This window comes from Oryx dammah, unplaced genomic scaffold (assembly GCF_014754425.2).
Source record: "Oryx dammah isolate SB20612 unplaced genomic scaffold, SCBI_Odam_1.1 HiC_scaffold_20, whole genome shotgun sequence".
Taxonomy (NCBI): Eukaryota; Metazoa; Chordata; class Mammalia; order Artiodactyla; family Bovidae; genus Oryx; species Oryx dammah.
The window spans coordinates 61,272,073-61,292,779 of NW_024070204.1; the positions used below are offsets into that span (position 1 = coordinate 61,272,073).

Below are 20,707 nucleotides of genomic sequence, written 5' to 3' on the forward strand. Positions count from 1 at the left end.
TAAAGGAAAGTGGGAGGAAGCTTGAAAATATGCTTGAAATAAGCTTGAAAATAAGCTTTCAAATATGCTTGAAAAAGCATATTTAACATACCTGTTCTTTTTGTTATGTAAACTACATCTTTTCTGGAATTAGGAATGTGCTTAAAATAGAATGAAGGCAACGTCATGGGAGTTTGGGTTAAACCAGTTGAGAAGCAGGGTTTTAGAACAAGGGTTCTATAGAACATTATATATTACATTGTGATTATATAATCATATATATATATATATAAACAAATAAGCATGCTCTGTTGCAGTAAGCTTAGTTATAGAATCAGTTGGTGGACTGCATTTGGCATGTGGATTATAGCTTGCTGACCCCTACTCAAAATGTGGTCCTGGGGCCAACAGCAGGAGCATCGTTTGAGAACTTAATGGAAATACAGAACTCAGGCGCCATTCCTCATCATCTCAGTCAGAATCCTCATTTTAATAAGCTCCCCAGGCAATTTGTGTGCACTTGTAAGCTTGATAAGTATGACTCTAGAGAAAGCTTTGACCTTCGTCACGAGTATTTGTCATGGCATAGTGATATTCAATTCCTAGTGGTATCAGTACTTAGAAGATGTGCCACTCATGTGGTATCACACATACCAGTTTAGCATTCATGGAAAGAAGTTGGTATTAAGAATGTGTCTTCCTGGACTTCCCTGGCATCCAATGGTTAAGACTCCAAGCTTCCAATATAGGGAGCGTGAGTTTGATCCCTGGTGCAGGAACTAAGATCCCAATGGCTGGGCAGCAGGGCAAGAGAAAAAAGTTTAATTATATAGGTATTGATGTTGTCCTATAAAATTTTGTACATTCCTGCTTTTAGTTTCTTTACTATAATAATCTGCCTATGAAAAATTTAGTGACTATAAAAAAAAAGAATGTGTCTTTCTGGATATTCTTGAATATCTTTACATTTGCATTTCTAGACCTGGCAGAAGACCCCTGGGATTTTTGTCTTTACTATGTTCAAAGAATAGCTTGGACTCTGAGGAACCTACACAGGTTCATAGTAAGAAACGCCTAAAGCCTGTTATACCTGTATCAAGACAAAATTTGAAAAGATCTAATCTGCCTAGTGTAAGCCAGAAAAAAACTCAAGAGTCCTCTGATGTTCCATCTCCAAGTGTTGTTGACAATACTCAACATACGAATAATACTAGTTCAACAACTCAGGTATGTGATAACTGTTCTTTGTTTATTTGTATAGAACGGATTGGTTATCAGGCTCAACTACGAAAGACATGGTAATTGCTTTCTTCATCTGGATGTCAGAAATTATTGCATAGCAACTCCAATCCATTTCCTGGTTATCCTACCCTACTTATTAGAAGAAGATAAGGTGCTGAATTAGAAAGTTACAGCTAGTTTAGTACAGAGCCATTGAACTAACCATAAATGAACACTTAATTGCCAGTCCTTTACTGCAAAGATCCTTCTGACCTTTTTGCTCCTTTTGTGGAAGCAAAACAAAGCAGTGCTTACATTTTATTTCCTTTAGGAAAAACGTCCTGATACCTACAGGAATTCAAGGAACGGTAAAATTAGAATTTGCTTGCATGTTTCATTTCTGTGCATTCTAAAGCTGTCATAGCAAGTACTAGGGCAGAAAAATCTGGGAACTTATATCAAAGACTTTGGAAGAATATTGGGGTGACTTATCTCAACAAAGAAAAGGCTGGTGACTATTATTGGATAGCACGGAGCCTCAAAGGAAAGAGTATTTTTGTAAAGAACATTTTTAACATTTTAAAAGTATTTTATGTTATTTCCTACAATTATATTCTGAGACCAGAATTTTATGAGTCTTTATTATTGTCAGCAAATTACTTTGGAGAATAGTAATTACCAAGTGTCACTGTGCCAGTTTGGTCACATCCTTACCAGCCTGAGATATTACTCTTCAAAATGCACTTGTTTTTCTTATTTAATACAGTGGTGGAGTGGAAATGTAATTTCATTTTCTAAAAACTATGTGTTTATTTATTTCTGGCTCTGCTGGGTCTTTGCTGCAGTGTGAGAGCTTTCTCTTGGAGGCAGGCAGGGGCTACTCTGTGGTTGCCGTGTGTGGGCCCCTCTTTTTGTGGAGCCTGGGCTCCAGAGCGTTAGCTCAGTAGTTGTGACACATGGGCTTAGTTGCCCCAAGGCATTTAGGATCTTCCCAGACCAGGGATTGAACCCATGTCCCCTGCATTGGCGGGCAGATTCTTACCCACTGGACCACCAGGGAACTCCTGTCATTTCAACTTTAAAATTTGCATTTCTTCAGTTATTAGTGAGTTGGTTTTTTTGCCCCATATATTTACTAGATTCTGTTTCTGTCTTTTTTTAAATTGCTGTGTTGTTTTTGTTTACTGATTTATACCTTTTGGAATCTCAGTAGTTTTCTTTTGTATGAGTTCTTTATGCATGTAAGTAAGCCACATACCTTTTAGCTCTTTACTACAAGTATTTTTTCCAAGTTTATTTACTTTTAAAAATTTTGTTACACATAACTTTTAAATGTTTAGTTCAATCTATTACTTGTTTCTTTGTAAGTTATTAAAGTACTTTTATGGTTAAAAGTTTTTCTCCACAGGTATAACATTTTAAATAATCAGTTTGGTATATAGTGTGAGGCAAGGGTTTAATCTAAATATTATCCTCAACTTGCTACTTTGTTTTTTTGACTAACATATTCCACGTTTTATTTATTTCTTTCTTTTTTTTTTCTTTTCCACATGTTTTAAAATGTATAACCTACGAAAGAGAGTTTATAGTAAAATATTTCCCACGTCTGTCCTTTAGCTTTGTAGTTCCTTCTTTCTGCAGGTATGTCGTATTATCAGATTTTGGTTTACTTTTCCAGAGTCATTTTAATGTACACAAATATAAACATTTTTTTTCCTTTTTTACATAAATAATGGCATATCACCTCTTCTTTGCTTTTCACATATAGCAGTGTGACTTGGAGACATTACAAAACAGTAGATAAAAGGCTTCCTTCTCTCTCTTTCTCTCTTTCTTCTTTTTTTTAAAAAATATTTATTTTTATTTATGTATGTATTTTGCTGCACCAGATCTTTGTTGCAGCACGCGGGATCTTTAGTTGTAGCATGCAGACTCTTAGTTGTAACAGCATGTAGGAACTAATTCCCTGACCAGGGATCGGACCTGGGCCCCTGCGTTGGGAGCACAGAGTCCCAGCCACTGGACCACCCGGGAAGTCCTTGGCTCTCTTTAAAAAAAATTGAATTATTAACTTTTTATTTTGAGGTAATTATAGATTATCATGGAGTTATAAACAACCAGATGGAGGGATCTCATCTACCCTTCACTCAGTTCTCCCCAGTGGTAACATCTTATGAAACTCTGCTCCAGTATCACGACCGCTATACTGACATTACGACAGTCAGGGTACAGAACAGTTCTGTCACTAGAGGAATGTTTTGTTTAGCCCTTTTATAGACACACCCACTTTCCTGCCACCCCTACTGTCTCCTTATTTTCTGGCAACCTGGTTTCCAGTAAATGTGTCTTTTGGGTACTAACCTGGTGGTCCCGTGGCTAAGATTCTCTGCTTCCAATGCTGGGGGGCCCTGGTGCGATCCCTGGCCAGGGACCTAGATCCCACATGGCACAATTAAGAGTTCACAAGCTGCAACTGAAGATCTCATGTGCCATAACTAAGACTGGGTGCAGCCAAATAAATAAGTAAAATAATTGTATATTTCTTTTTTTTTAAGTGTGTCATTCCAAGAATGTTTTATAAATGGAATCATGTATTTGGGATTGGTGTCTCTTCAGTAGTGAATCATCCAGATGGTTTTAACATATCAATAGTTTTTTCCTTTTTATTGCTGGATAGTATTTCATAGTACGGATGTACCAGCTTTGTTTATCCATTTACCCGCCAAAGGACATCTAGGTGGTTTTCAGAGTTGGTTATTATAAATAAAGCTGTGAGCTTCTGGATGCAACTTTTTGTGTGGACCTAAATTTTCCTTTTTTTGTTTTTCAGGAATAAGTGCCCTCATTGTTTTTAATGATTCTGTAATATTCCATTGTTTGGGTGTACCATTGAGTGATACTGGTCTCACACAGGCATTTAAGTTACTCCTAATTGTTTGCTATTTCAAACAGTATAGTAACAACTCATGTATAAATAGACCATTTTCACATTTATAGGTTAAATTCCTAGAAATAGAATTGCTGGTCTAAAGGAATGATTATTCTTTTGACAGACACTGCCTGATTATCCTCCATAGGGATTATATCAGTTTCAGTTCTCAGCAGCAATGTATGAGAGAGCCTTTTCCCTCACAATAGTATATTATTAATGTTGTTCATTTTTTATCTTCTTCATAGATTTAATGAACACATGTGTCTGATATAGGTTGCAGTTTTTTGTCCCTCTGGCATTTATCTTTTGATTTTGTATGTGGTGGTTTGTGCCATGCAGATATTTTTTGCTATTATGTACATGAATTTATCAATCTGCTATGGTTTCTGGCTTTCATGCCATTCCTTCACACTCGCTCCCCCACCCTACGATCATAAACCATTTTCCTCTGGTATTTTACAGTAGATTGTTTTAGAACTCAGTTTTATTTTTGGCAGGGCTGACCCGCTGTTGCTGCCCTGGGTTTTGTCTAGTTGCGGCGAGCAGGGGCTACCCTAGTTGTGGTGTGTGCGCTTCTCACTGTGGTGAGCTCTTTTGCAGGGCACGGGCTTAGAGTGCACGGCCTTCGTTGTTGTGGTGCGTGGGCTCAGTGGTTGTGGCATACAGGCTTAGTTGTCCCATGGCATGTAGGATCTTACTGGACCAGGGATTGAACCTGTGTCTCCTGATTGGCAGGTGGATTCTCTACCACTGAGCCACCAGGGAAACCCCTATAGTCGATTTTTAAAAATGTTTTTACTTTATCAAATTTATTGATCCATCTAGAACTTGTAATGGTGAAGTATAATAAGTCTGATTTCCTTTTTGTGAGATAGTTATACAGTTGTCCAATATTATTTATTGGATTATCCACCTTTTCTCATTTTTTTTTGGAAATATCACTTTTATCAGGTACTAAATTTCCATCCATATGTGTTAGGGATATTTCTAGTCTATTTCGTTGATATGCATGTCTGTTCCTGTGCCAATACCATGCCTTCTTAATTTTTCTAAATTTATAAGTATGCTAATTTTTGATGGAATTGCTTTGATTTGCAATATTTCCTTATGTACCGTGCTGTTTCATGGGTCCTATTTTGGTCATTAAAATGTTTTCATTTAGATTTAATAGTGTTATATTTTCTATATTATTAATTTTTTTCACAGAAATTTGAATGAAGTAATAAACATGTACATTACAGTTAATCTAGTTATGTCTAGTATTGTATATTTGCTGATTTTAATTTTATTATTATAACTAATGCTGCAAAGGTTATATCTTACTATATTTAGGATTATTTCCTTAATATAACAGCACAGAAATTAAATTATTTGGTCAGTGAGTGTAAACATATTTAAAGCTCTTATAGTGATAAAGAATCTGCCTGCCAGTGCAGGAGACACAGGTTCTATTCCTGGGGCAGGAAGATCCCCTGAGTAGGAAATGGCAACCCATTCCCATATTCTTGCCTGGAAAATTTCATGGACAATGGAGCCTGGTGGGCTACAGTCCGTGGGGTCGCAAAGAATCATACATTGTTGAGAGACTTAAGTGAGTGAGTACTTATTGCTATATTGCTTTTCAAACAGGTATCAATTTAGACCACCACTATCAATATAAATGTTATACTGCATACTTATTTTTATTATCTTTTTAGGTTTCTCATAATCGTCCCTTACCGAAAGGAGAATGTAAACGTGGCCAAAACCGGGTACCTGAAGAGGAGCCAACCACAGTCTCTGAATATTTCTTTAACGATATCTTTATTGAAGTGGATGAAACAGAATAGAAAGTCGCCTTTTTTATTTATTTTTTTTAAGTCTGAGATTTCCAGAATCAGTTATATCAACAAAGCAGTATTTAGAAAGAAGCATCACTGGCAGTTTTTCTTTAGGTCGATTTTCAGTATTTATTCAGCTTGATTTGAAGCTTTTATAATCAGTGAAAAACATAGCTGGGGTCCTTGTCATTCTGATTGGCTCAGCATTTTGGAAATATCAACCAGTTAAGACTGCTTTCTCAGACAGAAATAACAGGTCTTGTTTACATTTTGACTCTTTCTGTATTGAACACACATGAACATCCTCGAATGTTGTGGATAATGTCTGTGTAAGTCACAGTGCTGATGTATTTGGAAGTGGATTGTATTTAATGTTTAGCGAACCTTTTGTGAAGGTTTTTTTATGTTTGCTTAGGGTTTTTTGTTTTTGTTTTAGGATTTTTGGGGGTTTGGGTGTTTTTTTTTTAATTTTGGTTTTTTAGTATGGTGAAAGCCTTTTCATTTGCCTCTAAATATATGAAAGAAAATTGTGAAACTCCAGTTTAGTATGGTAACTGTTAAAAACTTTTCTATTATCATCTATTTGACTGAAAAATGTGTATTTTTCTAATTCATATTGATGTAACATTAGTCCTAATTGAAGAGCTAGTATTTAAACTTACTATTTATAAAGATAAAACATCAAAAAGCTTATTTATTTTTAAATTTTTTATTTAAAAGAATATTCAGTTTTAATTTTTTACCCCTGAGATTATGGGTAAAGAAGGCATTAACAAATTTATGTTTGTCTCCTTTCCCTCTTTAATTTTAAAGATATTTAAAGTGATATAACTAAAGTATTTGGATAGTATATATGTTTGAATACATTTTTTTCTCATAGTTCAGTATATTGACTTTGTACTGTGAATTTTTTGTTTTTCTTATTTCTTAGATAATCTCAGGATTTGTATGGGAAAAAAAAAACCTGTAACCTTATTTATGAGGCAAATTTCCATACAAAACTCAGTCTCCATTACATAAACATATGCTCACATACACACATTCCTTTTTTAAAAAACAATTTCTTGTCTTCTTTCCCCCATTAAATTCTCAAGGACCTAAGTATGTAGGTCTTTACGGACAGAACATAATTGACATGTTAAAAACAGAAAATAAGATACCAATAAGCCTTTATTAAGTCAGTGATTATCATCAATATGAATTTATGGGTTGGGTTTAAATTTTGAGATTTTGTGATTTACGTAGAAAATTCCTTTATCCACCCAAGCAAATCTTTAGGGTTCAAATTAAACTTCTGAAAAAACAGAATTATTCTTTTACATGAAAAGCCCTCTGGGTTGATAATACCTTGGATCAGGAATCAGAAACATTTTCTGCAAAAATATTTTCAAATTCGTGGGCCAGATGCCTTCTGTGGTAACTACTCAACTCTGCCATTTCAGTATGAAAATAGCCACAGACAATACTTATTTGATGGGCATAGATGGATTGACCCCTGTATTAGACAGTAGTTTTCTTACCTTAAGGTGCTGATGTCATTACCTATGAGATATTTGTCCCTGGAATTATGAGTTGTGCCTAACAATGAAAACTGTTGATTGCATTATGAAATCAGTATTTCAGTTGGGAAGATATTTTAATGTCTAATTATGTTTGTAAATGGAAAAAATGGTGACCAGTTTTCAGGTTAACTAGTAAAATTGGATTTGGCTTGGCAAGTATAACAGTAATCCTAATTTATTAAAACAATTGATAATAGAACATTTCTTATTCATTGCCTTATAATGAAATTTACAGTTTAAACTTTTTTGTCATAAAGGAGGATTTGAAGGAAATTCTCTATAGATATGCATTTATTTATTTTATGTGATTAATATGTTATAAGAATCATGGTCGTAAATCACATTGCTATTTTAAATGCCATTTTTATAAATTTTAAAAATCTCATATTCTGTAAAGGTTTCTTTAGTTCATGTTAATTTAGGTGTTAGGTTGTCATAGCTAAACTATGATTTTATCCCTTGTTTAATATCACTTTAAATTTGTTAACATCTGTCTCTTGTTCATCTACAATGAGTCAATTTTGTGGAAGATGTAGCTTCTTACTGTAGAAAGGATAATTTTATCTTTGGGCATTCATTGCATTAGAGAATCAAGTCAGCTAAATTTTCCTGCTCTTGTATTCTTAAAACTACTCTTAGAAAAAGAAAATAAATGTATTTACCTTACAAGGGGGAAAGACTTGTTCACACCTGTGTTTAGTCTGACTCTTATAAAGATCATGTGAAGAATTTGTATTTTATAAATTTTCAAAGAGATATGATTAAAGGTCTTTATTTTTTTCTTGACTTTTCCTCCTGAGCACTTATATCTTAGCAAGTGATCAACATGATGACTTAAAAGCCTAATTGTTGGTAAAATGATTGAGGCACAGATAAAAATATAAATATTCACTGCTTACCACCATGTTTTTTGAAATATAGGTCACCATGTATACTGTCTTGCTTGAAGAAGTCTTTGACAAAAAGCAATATCTGTCATTGTAAATTTTCTTGTTCTAAAGAAAGCAGTTATATTCTGTAGATGTAAATTATGTAAATAAAAATTATTTTATATTATTTGTTGTGTCCTTTTCTTCAAATGACAATAAAGATATTAATGTGTTAGTGAATGAAAAATAGTCTTAGAAGTACAGTTTATACTTCCACAAAGATATAGTGTAATTGGAAGAATTAATTTTTTTCTTTCATTTATGCTATGAAGTATATTATTTTGAATTTGCAAGAATAAAGAATAGACTTTGCCCACATTTGGGACATATGAAAAGTTGCTTACTTTTTTGTTTATTTGCTCCACATGCAATGAAATTTTAGATAAAAGAACTCAGTCTCTTTTACTCTTCTTTTTTTTTTTTTTTTTTTCTGGAGAGAAAGGCAAATGGGAGACTTCAGTTATGGATATAAACCTAGACTTCTGACATTGTCTGACCAGAATTTTCTACTTTTTGTCTGGTATAAAAGGATTTTTTATTTTCTTAAAACTCCTCCCCACTCTTTTCCTGCTTTCTCCCAATATGTTAAGCACAATTTGGGTTTTCATATTCAGTATTTGTATGGTATTAATGGTAATTATTCACTGCTCTACCACCTAATGAACTAAGATGACATTTCCTTTCTGGTACAGCTCTTTGTTTTTCTTGGAATTAAGAATTATTTCAGTTTTTCATTTGCTTTGGGTTTGTTTTTGAACCTGTAGCTTGACCTTTCATACCCTCCAGCAAGTCTGTTTATATATAAATTTATACTTTTTGACATGGTCAAGTTGTCAGATAAATTATTTCCTTCTTCTTCTCCCTCCTCCCCCACCCCCCTACCACCCCGCTCCTGGAAAACTTAGGAAAATCTTCCTTCCTGCTTTCATCCCGACTGAGTCTTCACAGGTGTCCATGTGCAGCACAGTTGCCCTGCTGGGACTTCTCTTGTGAGTCCCCTACCTTCTTTTCTGGTTTGGATTCCCTGTTTCTGGAGCCCATGTCATCGTTTTTCTTGATTTGGAGAAGTATATCTTCCCCTATTTACTGCGAAAGGGTATGTGGATGATTCTGTAACTTGAGACTTTACATATCTGAGAGTTTCTTTTTTCTATTCTCTCACTTAGTTGGGCTCTATGTGGAATTCTTGAATAATCTGAAAATAATTGCTGCTTCATTTCAGAATTATCCTCTGATTACATTCTGGTCTTCAGTGTTTAAAAAAGTCTGCTGCTATTCTGATTCCCTATCGTTTGAATGTGGGCCGCTGTTTACATGTTTTCTGACCCTGGCTCTCTGCATGGTGGGCTTCCCTGTGGCTCAGTGGTACAGAGTCTGCCTTCCAAGCAGGAGACTCAGGTTCAGTGCCTGGGTCAGGAAGATCCCTTAGAGAAGGAAATGGCTCCCCATTCCAGTATTCTTGCCTAGAGAATCCTATGCTCCCCAGGAGCCTAGTGGGCTAGTCCCTGGGGTCCTAAAGGAATCAGATATAGCTTAGCAACTGCACCACCAACACTGTGCACAATAATGTGCCACCCCCATCTCTTCCTGCCCCCACATTCATGCCATGGGCCTCTTTAATATGGAAACACATTTCCTTCCTTTCTGGCAAATGTTCTTGCATTATTACTTTGATAATTTCTCTTCCATTTTCACTGTTCTGCTATCTGAAATTCCTATAAATCAGATTTTAAAATCTCCTTTAGTGTTTCCCTAAGTTATCTTATCTCTATTTTCTATTCATCCCTCCTCACCCCTTTTTGCTTCCCCTTTGTGTGTGTTGGGGGGAGATATTCTCAATTTTTACTTCTATTGGAGACAAGTGTCTATTCCTTTTTAGAAGTGACTTTGTTGGTCACAAAACCCATAGAGAGAAGGCCAAAAGTCAGCGTTTCAGACTAACAGATTGTGCACAATTAAGTCAAAATCCGAGTCCTCCTTTGACTTAGTTCATAATTTTGAATCAACAGTTTTTTCCAGTGAACATTTTTAGGGCATAATTTGCATTTAATTAAGTACATAGATCTTAAGTATTCAGTTTGAATACTGACAATGTATACACCTGTGTAACCACCCCACAAAACAGACAATGTTTTCATCCTCCCAGGAAGTTCCTTTAAGCTCTTTTCCCACTGCCACCCACCCAGATTACTTTCTCCTGATCTTGAACTTTATATTATGTACTCCTTTGCATCTGATTACTTTTGCTCAACATGTTTTTGGGACTCATTAATTTTGTAGTGTGTTAGTAGCTCCCTGTTGTTGCTAAGTTGTATTCCATTTTATGCCTGTACCACATATGAATATACCATAATTGTCTATCCATTTTCCTACTGATTGTTAATGAATTTTACCTCTTGAATAAAGCCACTATAAATATTCCTGTATAAATCTTTTGGTAGACACATTTTTATTTCTCGTGTGTAAAAACCTAGATTTATTTTTCTAAGTACTTGATGTTATTTGACGTGTTCATAAATGGCATTTTTAAATGCCTGTTTTTATTTGTATGTTTATTGCTGGAACTTAGAGAAACAGTTGATTTTTATATTGCAATTAAGATTTTAGCAAATGGGGATTCCCTGGCAGTCCAGTGGTTGTGACTCTGTGAAAGTTCACTGATGAGGCCATGTGGCAAGGCCAAAAAAAAAGATGTTCGGAAATGTATTTTCTATATGTCCATTCCTTAGCCTTTGGAGCTATTAAAGCAAGCCTTTTAAATATATGTATTTGTATTTTATTAGGAATGCTATTTGTTTTTATAAAACAGAAACTCAGTTATTGGGACTTCCCTGGTGGTCTAGTGGCTAAGACTGCTAGCTCCCACTGCAGGGGGCTTGGGTTCCATCCCTGGTCAGGGAGCTAGATCCCACATACCACAACCAAAAATCCTGACCGCTGCAACCAAAAATCCTATATGCCCTAACAAAGATAGAAGATCCTGTGTGCTGCAACTAGGGTGTGGTGGTGTCAAATAAATGAAACTCGCAATAAGATAAACAATAAAGTAAAATTTTAAGTAATGCTGCTGGGAAACATTTACTAACTTCTCGTTTATTTAATAAATTTAAAGGGTAACAGTATCTTATTTCTTTAAAACATTGTTTTCCCATCCTTTTAGTAATTTCTCATTAGGGATTTCCCTGGCAGTCCAGTGGTTAGGACTCTGTGCTTCCACTGCAGGGGGTATGAATTTAATTCCTGGTCAGGGAACTAAGACCCTACATGCTGTGGGGGCAGCTAAGCCCATGCTTGCAACTGCTCTGGAGCCTGTGCGCCACAACTAGAGAAGCTCATGTACCACAAGGAGCCCAAGAGCCCTGCGCGCTGGGACAAAAGACCCCGCGTGCCACAGGGAAGGTCCCATGTGCCACAACTAAGACACAGTGCAGCCAGATATTCTTTAAAAATCACTCGCATTTCTATGTGTTAATAACGTACAAACTGAAAAGGAAATTACAAAAGTAATTCTGTTTACAGTAGCCTCAAAAATAACCAAACAAATTAACCAAGGAGGTGAAAGACTTGCACAATGAAAACTAAAAAACAGTGCTGAAAGAGATTAAAGAAGACATAAATGGAAACATCCCATTTTCATAGATTGGCAGACTTTAATACTGTTAAGATGTCAGTGCTACCCAGTGTGATCAACAGATTCAGTGCAGTCCCTATCAAAATTCTGAGATTTTTTTTTTTGACAGAAATAGAAAAATATACCTCTAAAGTTAATATGGAATCTAAGGGATCTCAGTCAAAACAATCTTGAACAAGAATAAAGCTAGAAGACTTATATTTAATGATTTCAAAACTTACTACAAAGCTACAGTAAAAAAAAAAATTGTGGTTTTAACATAAAAGACAGACGTACAGGACCTAGAATATAATACAAAGTCAGAGATAAACCACTGCATATGAAATAATTTTTGACAAGCGTGCCAAGACTATTTAATGGAGAATGGACAGTCTTTACAACAAAAGATGTTGGGAAAACTGGATATCCACATCCCAAAGAATGAAGCTAACATTGTATACAAAAGTTATCGCAAAATAAATCTAAGACTAAGTGAACTAAGTAAGATACTTTTTTTCTCATTGTCCAGTGTGTAAGAAATTGTGAGGAAGCTCAGATTGTTGTTGTTTTTTCTCAGCCACTCAGTTGTGTCTGACTCTTTGCGACCCCATGGACTGCAGCACGCCAGGCTTCCCTGTCCTCTGTTTCCTGGAGTTTGCTCAAACTTATGTCCATTGAGTCGGTGATGCCATCCAACCATCTCATCCTCTGTCTTCCCCTTCTCCTCCTGCCCTCGATCTTTCACAGCATCAGGTCTTTTCCAGTGAGTCGGCTCTTCACATCAGGTGGCCAAAGTATTGGAGCTTCAGTATCAGTCCTTCCAATGAATACTCAGGTTTGATTTCCTTTAGGATTAACTGGTTTGATCTCCTTGCTGTCCAAGGGACTCTCAAGAGTGTTCTCCAACACCACAGTTTGAAAGTTCTTTGGTGCTCAGCCTTCTTTATGGTCCAACTTTAACATCTGTACATGACTATTGGAAAAACCAGTTTTGACTAGATGGACCTTTGTCAGCAGAGTGATGGCTCTGCTTTTTAATATGCTGTCTAGTTTTGTCATACCTTTTCTTCCAAGGAGCAAGCATCTTTTAATTTCATGGCTTCAGTCACCATCCACAGTGATTTTAGAGCCCAAGAAAATAAAATCTGTCACTGTTTCCATTTTTTCTCCATTTATTTGCCATGAAGTGATGGGACTGGCTGCCATGATCTTAGTTTTTTTGAATGTTGAATGTAAGGCGAGTGCAGAGAAAAAGAAAATGAGCTGGCCAGCCAGGCAAAGAAAACGAAGTTTATTAAAGGGAAACAAGAGAATGACTTGCCCTTGAGAAGAACCAGCCCCTTCCCTTCTGGTGGGTCCCTCTTACACCCTCCAGGTGGGAAACTGGGTCCCCTGGTGGGGGGGGGCGTTAGTTTATGTTTAGTCTGCAGATGGAGTTTGGTGGTCGGTGGTCTTGAGAAAGTCGAAGGTGTTCAATGGTAGGGTGGCCACTTAGTCTTGGCAAAGAGTGCCAATGGCTAAAACAGGATGTCACTTGAGCAATGTGGACAGTTTCATGGGTCACTGTGACTTTATATTTTATTTGTGAGCCATTTTTAACAATGAGATCCCATGTAGTTCCTATCACTGAGTTTTAAGCTAGCTTTTTCACTTTTTCACTCAGATCTGTTATAGGCAACTTTGCCTTACTTTGCCAAAAAAGGTCCATCCAGTCAAAGCTATGGTTTTTCCAGTAGTCACGTATGGATGTGAAAGTTGGCCCTTAAAGAAAGCTGAGTGCTGAAGAATTGATGCTTTTGAACTGTGATGTTGGAGAAGACTCTTGAGAGTCTCTTGGACTGGAAGGAGATCCAATCAGTCAATCCTAAAGGAAATCAGTCCTGAATATTCATTAGAAAGACTGATGCTGAAGCTGAAGCTCCAATTCTTTGGCCACCTGATACGAAGAATTGACTCCTTGGAAAAGACCCTGATGCTGGGAAAGATTGAAAACAGGAGGAGAAGGGGACGACAGAGGATGAGATGGTTGGATGGCATCACCGACTCGCTGAACATGAATTTGAAAAAGCTCTGGGAATTGGTGATGGACAGGGAAGCTTGGCGTGCTTCTGTCCATGGGGTCTCAAAGAGTCGGACACCCTGAGCGACTGAACCGAACTGACTTGTTTATAGGCTAGGTTTTAGAAGTACGTTATAATCGTACATCTAAGATGTACTTTATCACTACTAGAATTTTTAATTTACTGTTTATGTTCTCTCCGCTTTATAAAAGAGTGCGTTTGGCCTCTTCTCCAGTGTATCCCCAGCTCCAAAAGAGCACCTGATGGCGGACACTGAAGAAATAGTTGTTGAATGGATGGTTATCTCCTTTAAAGAGTTTAATTTCTTAGGACAGTTTTATAAGCCTGTTCGGTTTCCAGCTCTCATATAAGAATAAGCTTTTTCAAGTCCCGGAATACCCTTTCTAGCAATAGGGCAAGAAGGAAACAGCACGTAGAAGAAGCATCCAGAGAAACAAAGAAATTCAGCCGCAGCTCCGCCGCTCCGTCCTGGGATTCCCAATGCTTAAGGGCTCCGGAGGGACCGGCCTCGCGAGGCTGTATCTCTGTCCCTCATTGGCTGAGTTGGGGGGGCGTGGTGCTCAACATCGACCGATCAGGGGCCGCGTTCGCCGACACGTGCCTAGGCTGACCGGAGAATCCCGGAGGTTGCAGGCGAGTTGGGACAGCAAGGATCTGGGCCGAGGTGTATCCCGAAGCCGGGGAGTTGGCGGGGAAAGCTTTGGCTCCGAATCGGCGCAGGCCGCTCTCTCACGCAGCTTCCTGCCTCTGTGCCTGCTGCCATGTGGGCCGCTCTGAGATTAGCCCTGCGGCCGTGCGCCCGCGCCGCTGCCCCAGCGCTGCGTTCCTATCATGGGGACTCCGTGGCTACCCTGGGCACCCCACCGGACTCGAGCTCTGCCATCTACCAGGTAGGGTGGGTGAGCGGCCCGGGTCAGTGATTCCTCTTCACGGACGGGACAAGGTGTTGGCCGGACTGGGAAGCATAGAGGGTAGGCTACTTTTAACAGTAGCTCCTGCTTTCTCTGGATCTGCAGTCATGATTCTGGGACGCACTAGGAGGTCGTGAAGTTTGGAAAAGAAAACAAATCAGATACATTTTAGTTCACTTTTAGCCCTGGCAAGGTCCTTTGTATCTTTAAAATCAGTGGTTCTCAAAGCCAGTGGTTCTCCAGGAGCTTGTTCCAGTTACAGCCGCCTGAAGGTTGGTGATGGACAGGGAGGCCTGGTGTGCTGCGATTCATGGGGTCGCAAAGAGTCGGACACGACTGAGCGACTGAACTGAACTGAACTGAAGCCTCATCGTGGGCCGTTTTGGTTTTTCAGGGCGGGGTCCTGGTGTTTGCATGTTTAATTAGGTTGGGGGTGAGGAGGGGCAAAGGCCTTGGAGGCAGCTAGCTTTGGGAACCACTGGCCGAACACAGGTAACCCTGGTCTGTGGAAACTAGATTTGAGATAGTTGGCTATGTTAATGGAAAATACTTGTATTTAAGTAAATTTTCTTGGAATTTGGAGGTGCCACAGGTCACACAATCAACTCCTGGTTTATGAAATATCAGCTGGAAATTTTCAGTCTATCCCGTGGTTTCTAAGCCTATACAGATAACGTTTAAGTTGTGCAGATAACTTTCAGGAGATACATTTTATTTTATTTATTTTTTTAATGATTGTTTATTTTTGGTGGCATTGTTGCTTCCTTTAGTTGGAGTGTGTGGGCCTCTCCTTGCTGTGGCTTCTCTTTTTGCGGAGCACAGGCTCTGGGCGGGTGGCTTCAGTCGTTGTGGCTTCTAATTCATTGGTTAGACTTTAGTCACATGGCCACACTTGTCTGGAAAAGCAGGCTGGGATTATTTTATCCTGCTTTTATTTTTCTAGTTTTTGGCGGTGTCTCATGGTTTGTGGGATCCTAGCTCCTTAACCAGGGATTGAATCCATGCCCTTGGCAGGGCAGTGAAAGCCTGGAATCCTAACTACTGGACCACCAGGGCATTTCCCTCTGATCCTTTTAAAACATAAAATAGGATCTGCTTTCCCCTGGGCTTTGTTTTTAAGTGTAAATTGTCAGTAAGTGTAAAAGCAAGTATTTCTGAATTGGTTGGTGCCTCCTCACAGTAGTATTTGATAGGACAGAAAAAGAAGATGGCATTCTTACCCTCAAAGAGCTTATATTCCCAAACAAAGTAAAACAAATAGAGGTAAGCTCAGTAGACATGTAAGGAAGGAAATGGTTAAAATGAGTGGGAGTAGCCAAAAATGAAGTTGGAGATGAGATGGAATATGAATTAGGCTTTAAAAGGGGATGGTGAGGGACTTCTCTGGCAGTCCAGTGGTTAAGACTCAGCGTTTCCACGCATGCCAGGGGCATGCATTTCATCTCTGATCAGGGAACTAAGCTTCCACATGCCTTGAGGGGTGGCCAATAAATAAATAGATAAATAAATAAATAGGAGGTGAGATTTATATAGATGGACTAGAGAGGGGTCGTGGTAGTGCAGAAGACATTGAGCAAAGACAGAGAGGCACGAACTAATCTTTTTTATATGTTGGAGTTGGCTCAGTACAGAAGTGGCCCAGTGTGGAGGCCACATACGGTTGGCATCTAACGCTGTGCTCCTTAACCCTCATTATGGTAAAAACAAAACAAAACAAAACAAACTTCATTGGTTTCCTATAATACTCTCCCCCTTTTTCCTTGCTTCTGTTTTAGGAAAACTATGAACAGATGAACGCACTAGTAAATCAACTCCGTGAGCGAGCACAGCACATCAGACTAGGTAAGTGCTCTTCAGTTTATGCTTTCAATTAAGATGTCCCTTTATTTGCTTCAGAAAAACTAGTAGCATCAGCGCTTTGACTCTTCAAGACTGTGCATTTGGTGTTGGTGGGAATGTAAATCGGGGCAGCCACTATGTAAGACAGCATGTTGTTGTTGTTGCTAACTCGTGTCCAACTCTTTTAAGACCCCATGCAGTGGAGAAGGAAATGGCAACCCACTCCAGGGGTCTTGCCTGGAGAATCCCAGGGACGGGCTCCCCTGTCCATAGGGTTTCCCAGGCAAGAATACTGGAGTGGGTTGCCATTTCCTTCTCCAGGGAATCTTCTCCATCTAGGGATTGAAGCCACGTCTCCTGCATTGGCAGGTGGATTCTTCCCTGAGCCATCAGGGAAACCATGTAACACAGTGTGGAGGTCCTTAAAAAGTAAAAATAGAGTTACCATACGATCCAGCAATCCCACTCCTAGGCTTATATCTGGAAAAGATGAAAAGTCTTATTCCCCAGTGTTCATAGCAGCATGGTTTACAAGAGCCAAAGACATGGAAACAACCCAGATACCCATCAATAGGTGATTGGTTTAAGATGTGGTGTATATATATATATATATATATATATATATATATACATACATGTGGATATATACTCAGTCATAAAAAGAGAATGGAATATTGCCATTTCTAGCAACATGGATGGACCTAGAGAATATCATGCTAAGTGAAGTAAGTCAGGAAGAGAAAGACAAATATAATATCATTTATATATGGAATCTAAAAAATAATGCAAATGAATCTATATACAAAGCAGAAACAGACGTGCAGATATAGCTCAGTGGTAGAGCATTTGACTGCAGGAACAGGCAGAAAGATATAAGAAACAAACTTCGGGAAAAGGAAAGGGGGAAGGGATAAATTAGGAGTATGTGATTAACAGATAAAAAGTTAATATACACAAAATAGATAAGCAGCATGGATTTACTAAACATGGAGAACAGTATTTACTATCTTGTGATAACTGATAATGGAAAATGAACTGAAAAAGTATATATAAATGAATCATTTTGCTTCACACCTGAAACTAACACAATATTGTTATTTCTATTTCAATTTAAAAAAGCCTGCATTTGTTGACATGCAGACATTTTATTTTTTCCTAGTATTTGGTCAGTTTTTCTGCTCATGTAGCACTGCCATTATTTGGGGGGAAGTAGAAATTCAGATTCATTAATTTCTTTTTTTTTTTGTCCACACTTTGTGGCTTGTGGGACCTTAGTTTCTCAACCAGGGATTGAACCTGGGCCATGGCAGTGAAAGCACCAAATCCTAGCCACTAGAGCACCAGAGAACTTCCTCATCAGTATTTTAAACTATTTCTTAAGGTTTTCATTTCAGTCACAGGATCACACTGAACTTTTTGTTTTACTTGAAGCAACTAAAAACATTTTCTGTTCATTAGTCATATTCATACTATATACTGTATTTTGCATAATTGTGCTTTTTCTGCTGTGTTGTATAATTTGGAAATAATTTCTGTGTGGGTTTATTGCTAATTAAATAAATGAGATTTCCTAAAAACTTTGTAGATTGTTATTTTTTACTTTTAAATTGTGGACATAATAGACATTCTTTTTCTTGGAAGAAATTGGCTCATAGGAATATAAAATGCTAATGTTTAAATAAGTACTACATCAACTTCTGTTGTGCCTCTATTGGTATATCTGATAATTTACTTTAGAAGGCTCTGTGACTTGAAATAACAGCCATTTCCGAAGTAAGAGTCCTCATATTAAAGTACCTGAGAAGGAGCTATTTGAATTTTATGGCCTTCATTTAAAAAGAATTCTCTGACTCCGGGGCCACAGAGGAGAAGAAATGAGGCTGAGCTGGGTCTTGACAGTACTGTCCGTCTGCCTGAGCGCCCTGGTCACAGCCACAGAGGCCAAGGGCAAACGGAAGCTGCAGATCCGGAGTCAAGAAGCGGGTAGACCACCGTCCCATCAAATCAGGTAAAGGGGACGTCCTGCGCTCGCACTGTGCGGGGAGGCTAGAAGACGGAACAGAGGTTGACAGCAGCCTGCCCCAGAACCAGCCCTTTGTCTTCTCCTTGGGCACAGGCCAGGTCATCCAGGGCTGGGACCAGGGGCTGCTAGGGATGTGTGAGGGGGAAAAGCGGAAGCTGGTGAGTCCATCAGAGCTGGGGTATGGAGATCGGGGAGCTCCCCCAAAGATTCCAGGTGGTGCAAGCTTGGGGTTCGAGGTGGAGCTACTCAAAATCGAGCAACATTCAGAACTGTAGCCAAACTGAGAGGGGTGGTGGAGAGGTCCCCATCAGGGACCAGGCTGTTTAAAGAAAGAAAAAAAAACCTTAAGACCCCCCAAAAAAGCCAAAGGAAAAAAAAAAGAATTCTCTTCAATATCCTCATAGGTAGAATCTGTTTGGTCTGTCAACCTGTAGTTTAAGTGTGTTGTATTCCTGGATATGATCTTATCACATTCAGAGGACAGACTTTGAGTAGAAGTCATTAGTGAAATAATTTGGCAAAATCTTGATCGATTTCTGTTTAAATTAAAATATTTTTTATATTTTTTTTCTTCTGAGCACTTTAAGGATGGAGACAAGGTAATTGATTAATGGGAATCAATTAGGGAAGAAATAAGCTCAGTATTTTCATCCTCTGTAGAATTTTGAGGCTGGTAGTTACTGTAATAAGTAAGCCACTTTGGTCCAGTTACTTAATCCCTCTTGAACATTTTCAGTACCTCATTTGTAACTTGAGACTCAAGAGTGGGTCTGTGAATTACAGGCATTATTTACTCCAAGCACACATTTCTGTCTTCTTTTGACTTAATAGATTAATCAAAGTTAATTGAGAAAAACCATAAAAGAAATCCATTTGGAATACATTGGTCTCTGCCTTTTGTACTGTAGTAGTTTCATGTTAACGGAGAAGGCGATGGCACCCCACTCCAGTACTCTTGCCTGGGAGATCCCATGGACGGAGGAGCCTGGTGGGCTGCAGTCCATGGGGTCGCTGAGAGTCAGACACGACTGAGCGACTTCACTCTCCCTTTTCACTTTCATGCATTGGAGAAGGAAACGGCAACCCACTCCAGTGTTCCTGCCTGGAGAATCCCAGGGACGGGGGAGCCTGGTGGGCTGCCGTCTATGGGGTCGCACAGAGTCGGACACGACTGAAGCGACTTAGCAACAGCGGCAGTTTAGTGTCGAAATCAATTAAGTCCTCTAAAAGTTACCATGACAGGAACAAGCAGATATGAAACTCAGTGTGGGGCCAGGTGAAGCAAAGACCTCATTCAGATGGTAGTAATTGTTCCCATTCTATCTATAAGGATGTAGGGGAGAATTAAAAAAAAAAAACAAACAGGCGAAGATGGTAAACTTCATATAGGTCCTTCTGTATTGTGTGTTCTCAGTTGTATCTGTCTCTTCGTGGCCCCATGGAATTTTCCAGGCAAGAATACTGAGTGGGTTGCCATTTCCTACTCCAGGGGATCTTTCTGACCCAGGGACTGAACCCATGTCTCTTGTGTCTCCTGCACTGGTAGGCAGATTCTTTGCCCCTGTGCCAGCTGGGAAGCCATTTCTTCTAGGTTAGGTACTTGTAATATAAGAAGAATATTATTTTGATAATGGCTGTATCTAGTCCCTTTGGTTTTAAGTCACGAAGATCCAAATCAAACTTGTTTAATCCAGAAACCAACAACCAAACCGTGGAAAGGCAGTGATGAATGGACCAGGGGACTCCAAGCCCTCCAGGACTCACTTTCTCTGCCCATTTTCTCTCATTTCAGGATGTGTA

The 20,707-nt window shown here is 38.6% G+C and overlaps 2 protein-coding genes and 1 pseudogene across 2 annotated transcripts in view; all 3 read left to right on the forward strand.

Moving 5' to 3' along the window:
- The window catches only part of BDP1 (B double prime 1, subunit of RNA polymerase III transcription initiation factor IIIB), an 82,737-nt gene extending 74,167 nt beyond the window's left edge, over nucleotides 1-8,570 (forward strand). The window contains 2 exon segments of the mRNA XM_040262655.1: nucleotides 960-1,206; nucleotides 5,830-8,570. Of these exon segments, the coding sequence (XP_040118589.1) occupies nucleotides 960-1,206; nucleotides 5,830-5,961 (379 nt within the window). The 3' untranslated portion in view covers nucleotides 5,962-8,570.
- Nucleotides 8,571-14,741: 6,171 nt separating this feature from the next.
- Nucleotides 14,742-20,707, forward strand: part of MCCC2 (methylcrotonoyl-CoA carboxylase 2) — a 79,861-nt gene continuing 73,895 nt past the window's right edge. Inside the window, exons 1-2 of the mRNA XM_040262685.1 lie at nucleotides 14,742-15,024; nucleotides 16,821-16,887. Of these exons, the coding sequence (XP_040118619.1) occupies nucleotides 14,896-15,024; nucleotides 16,821-16,887 (196 nt within the window). The 5' untranslated portion in view covers nucleotides 14,742-14,895. The remainder of the gene's footprint in view (nucleotides 15,025-16,820; nucleotides 16,888-20,707) is intronic.
- Nucleotides 18,590-19,275, forward strand: LOC120879626 (annotated as a pseudogene).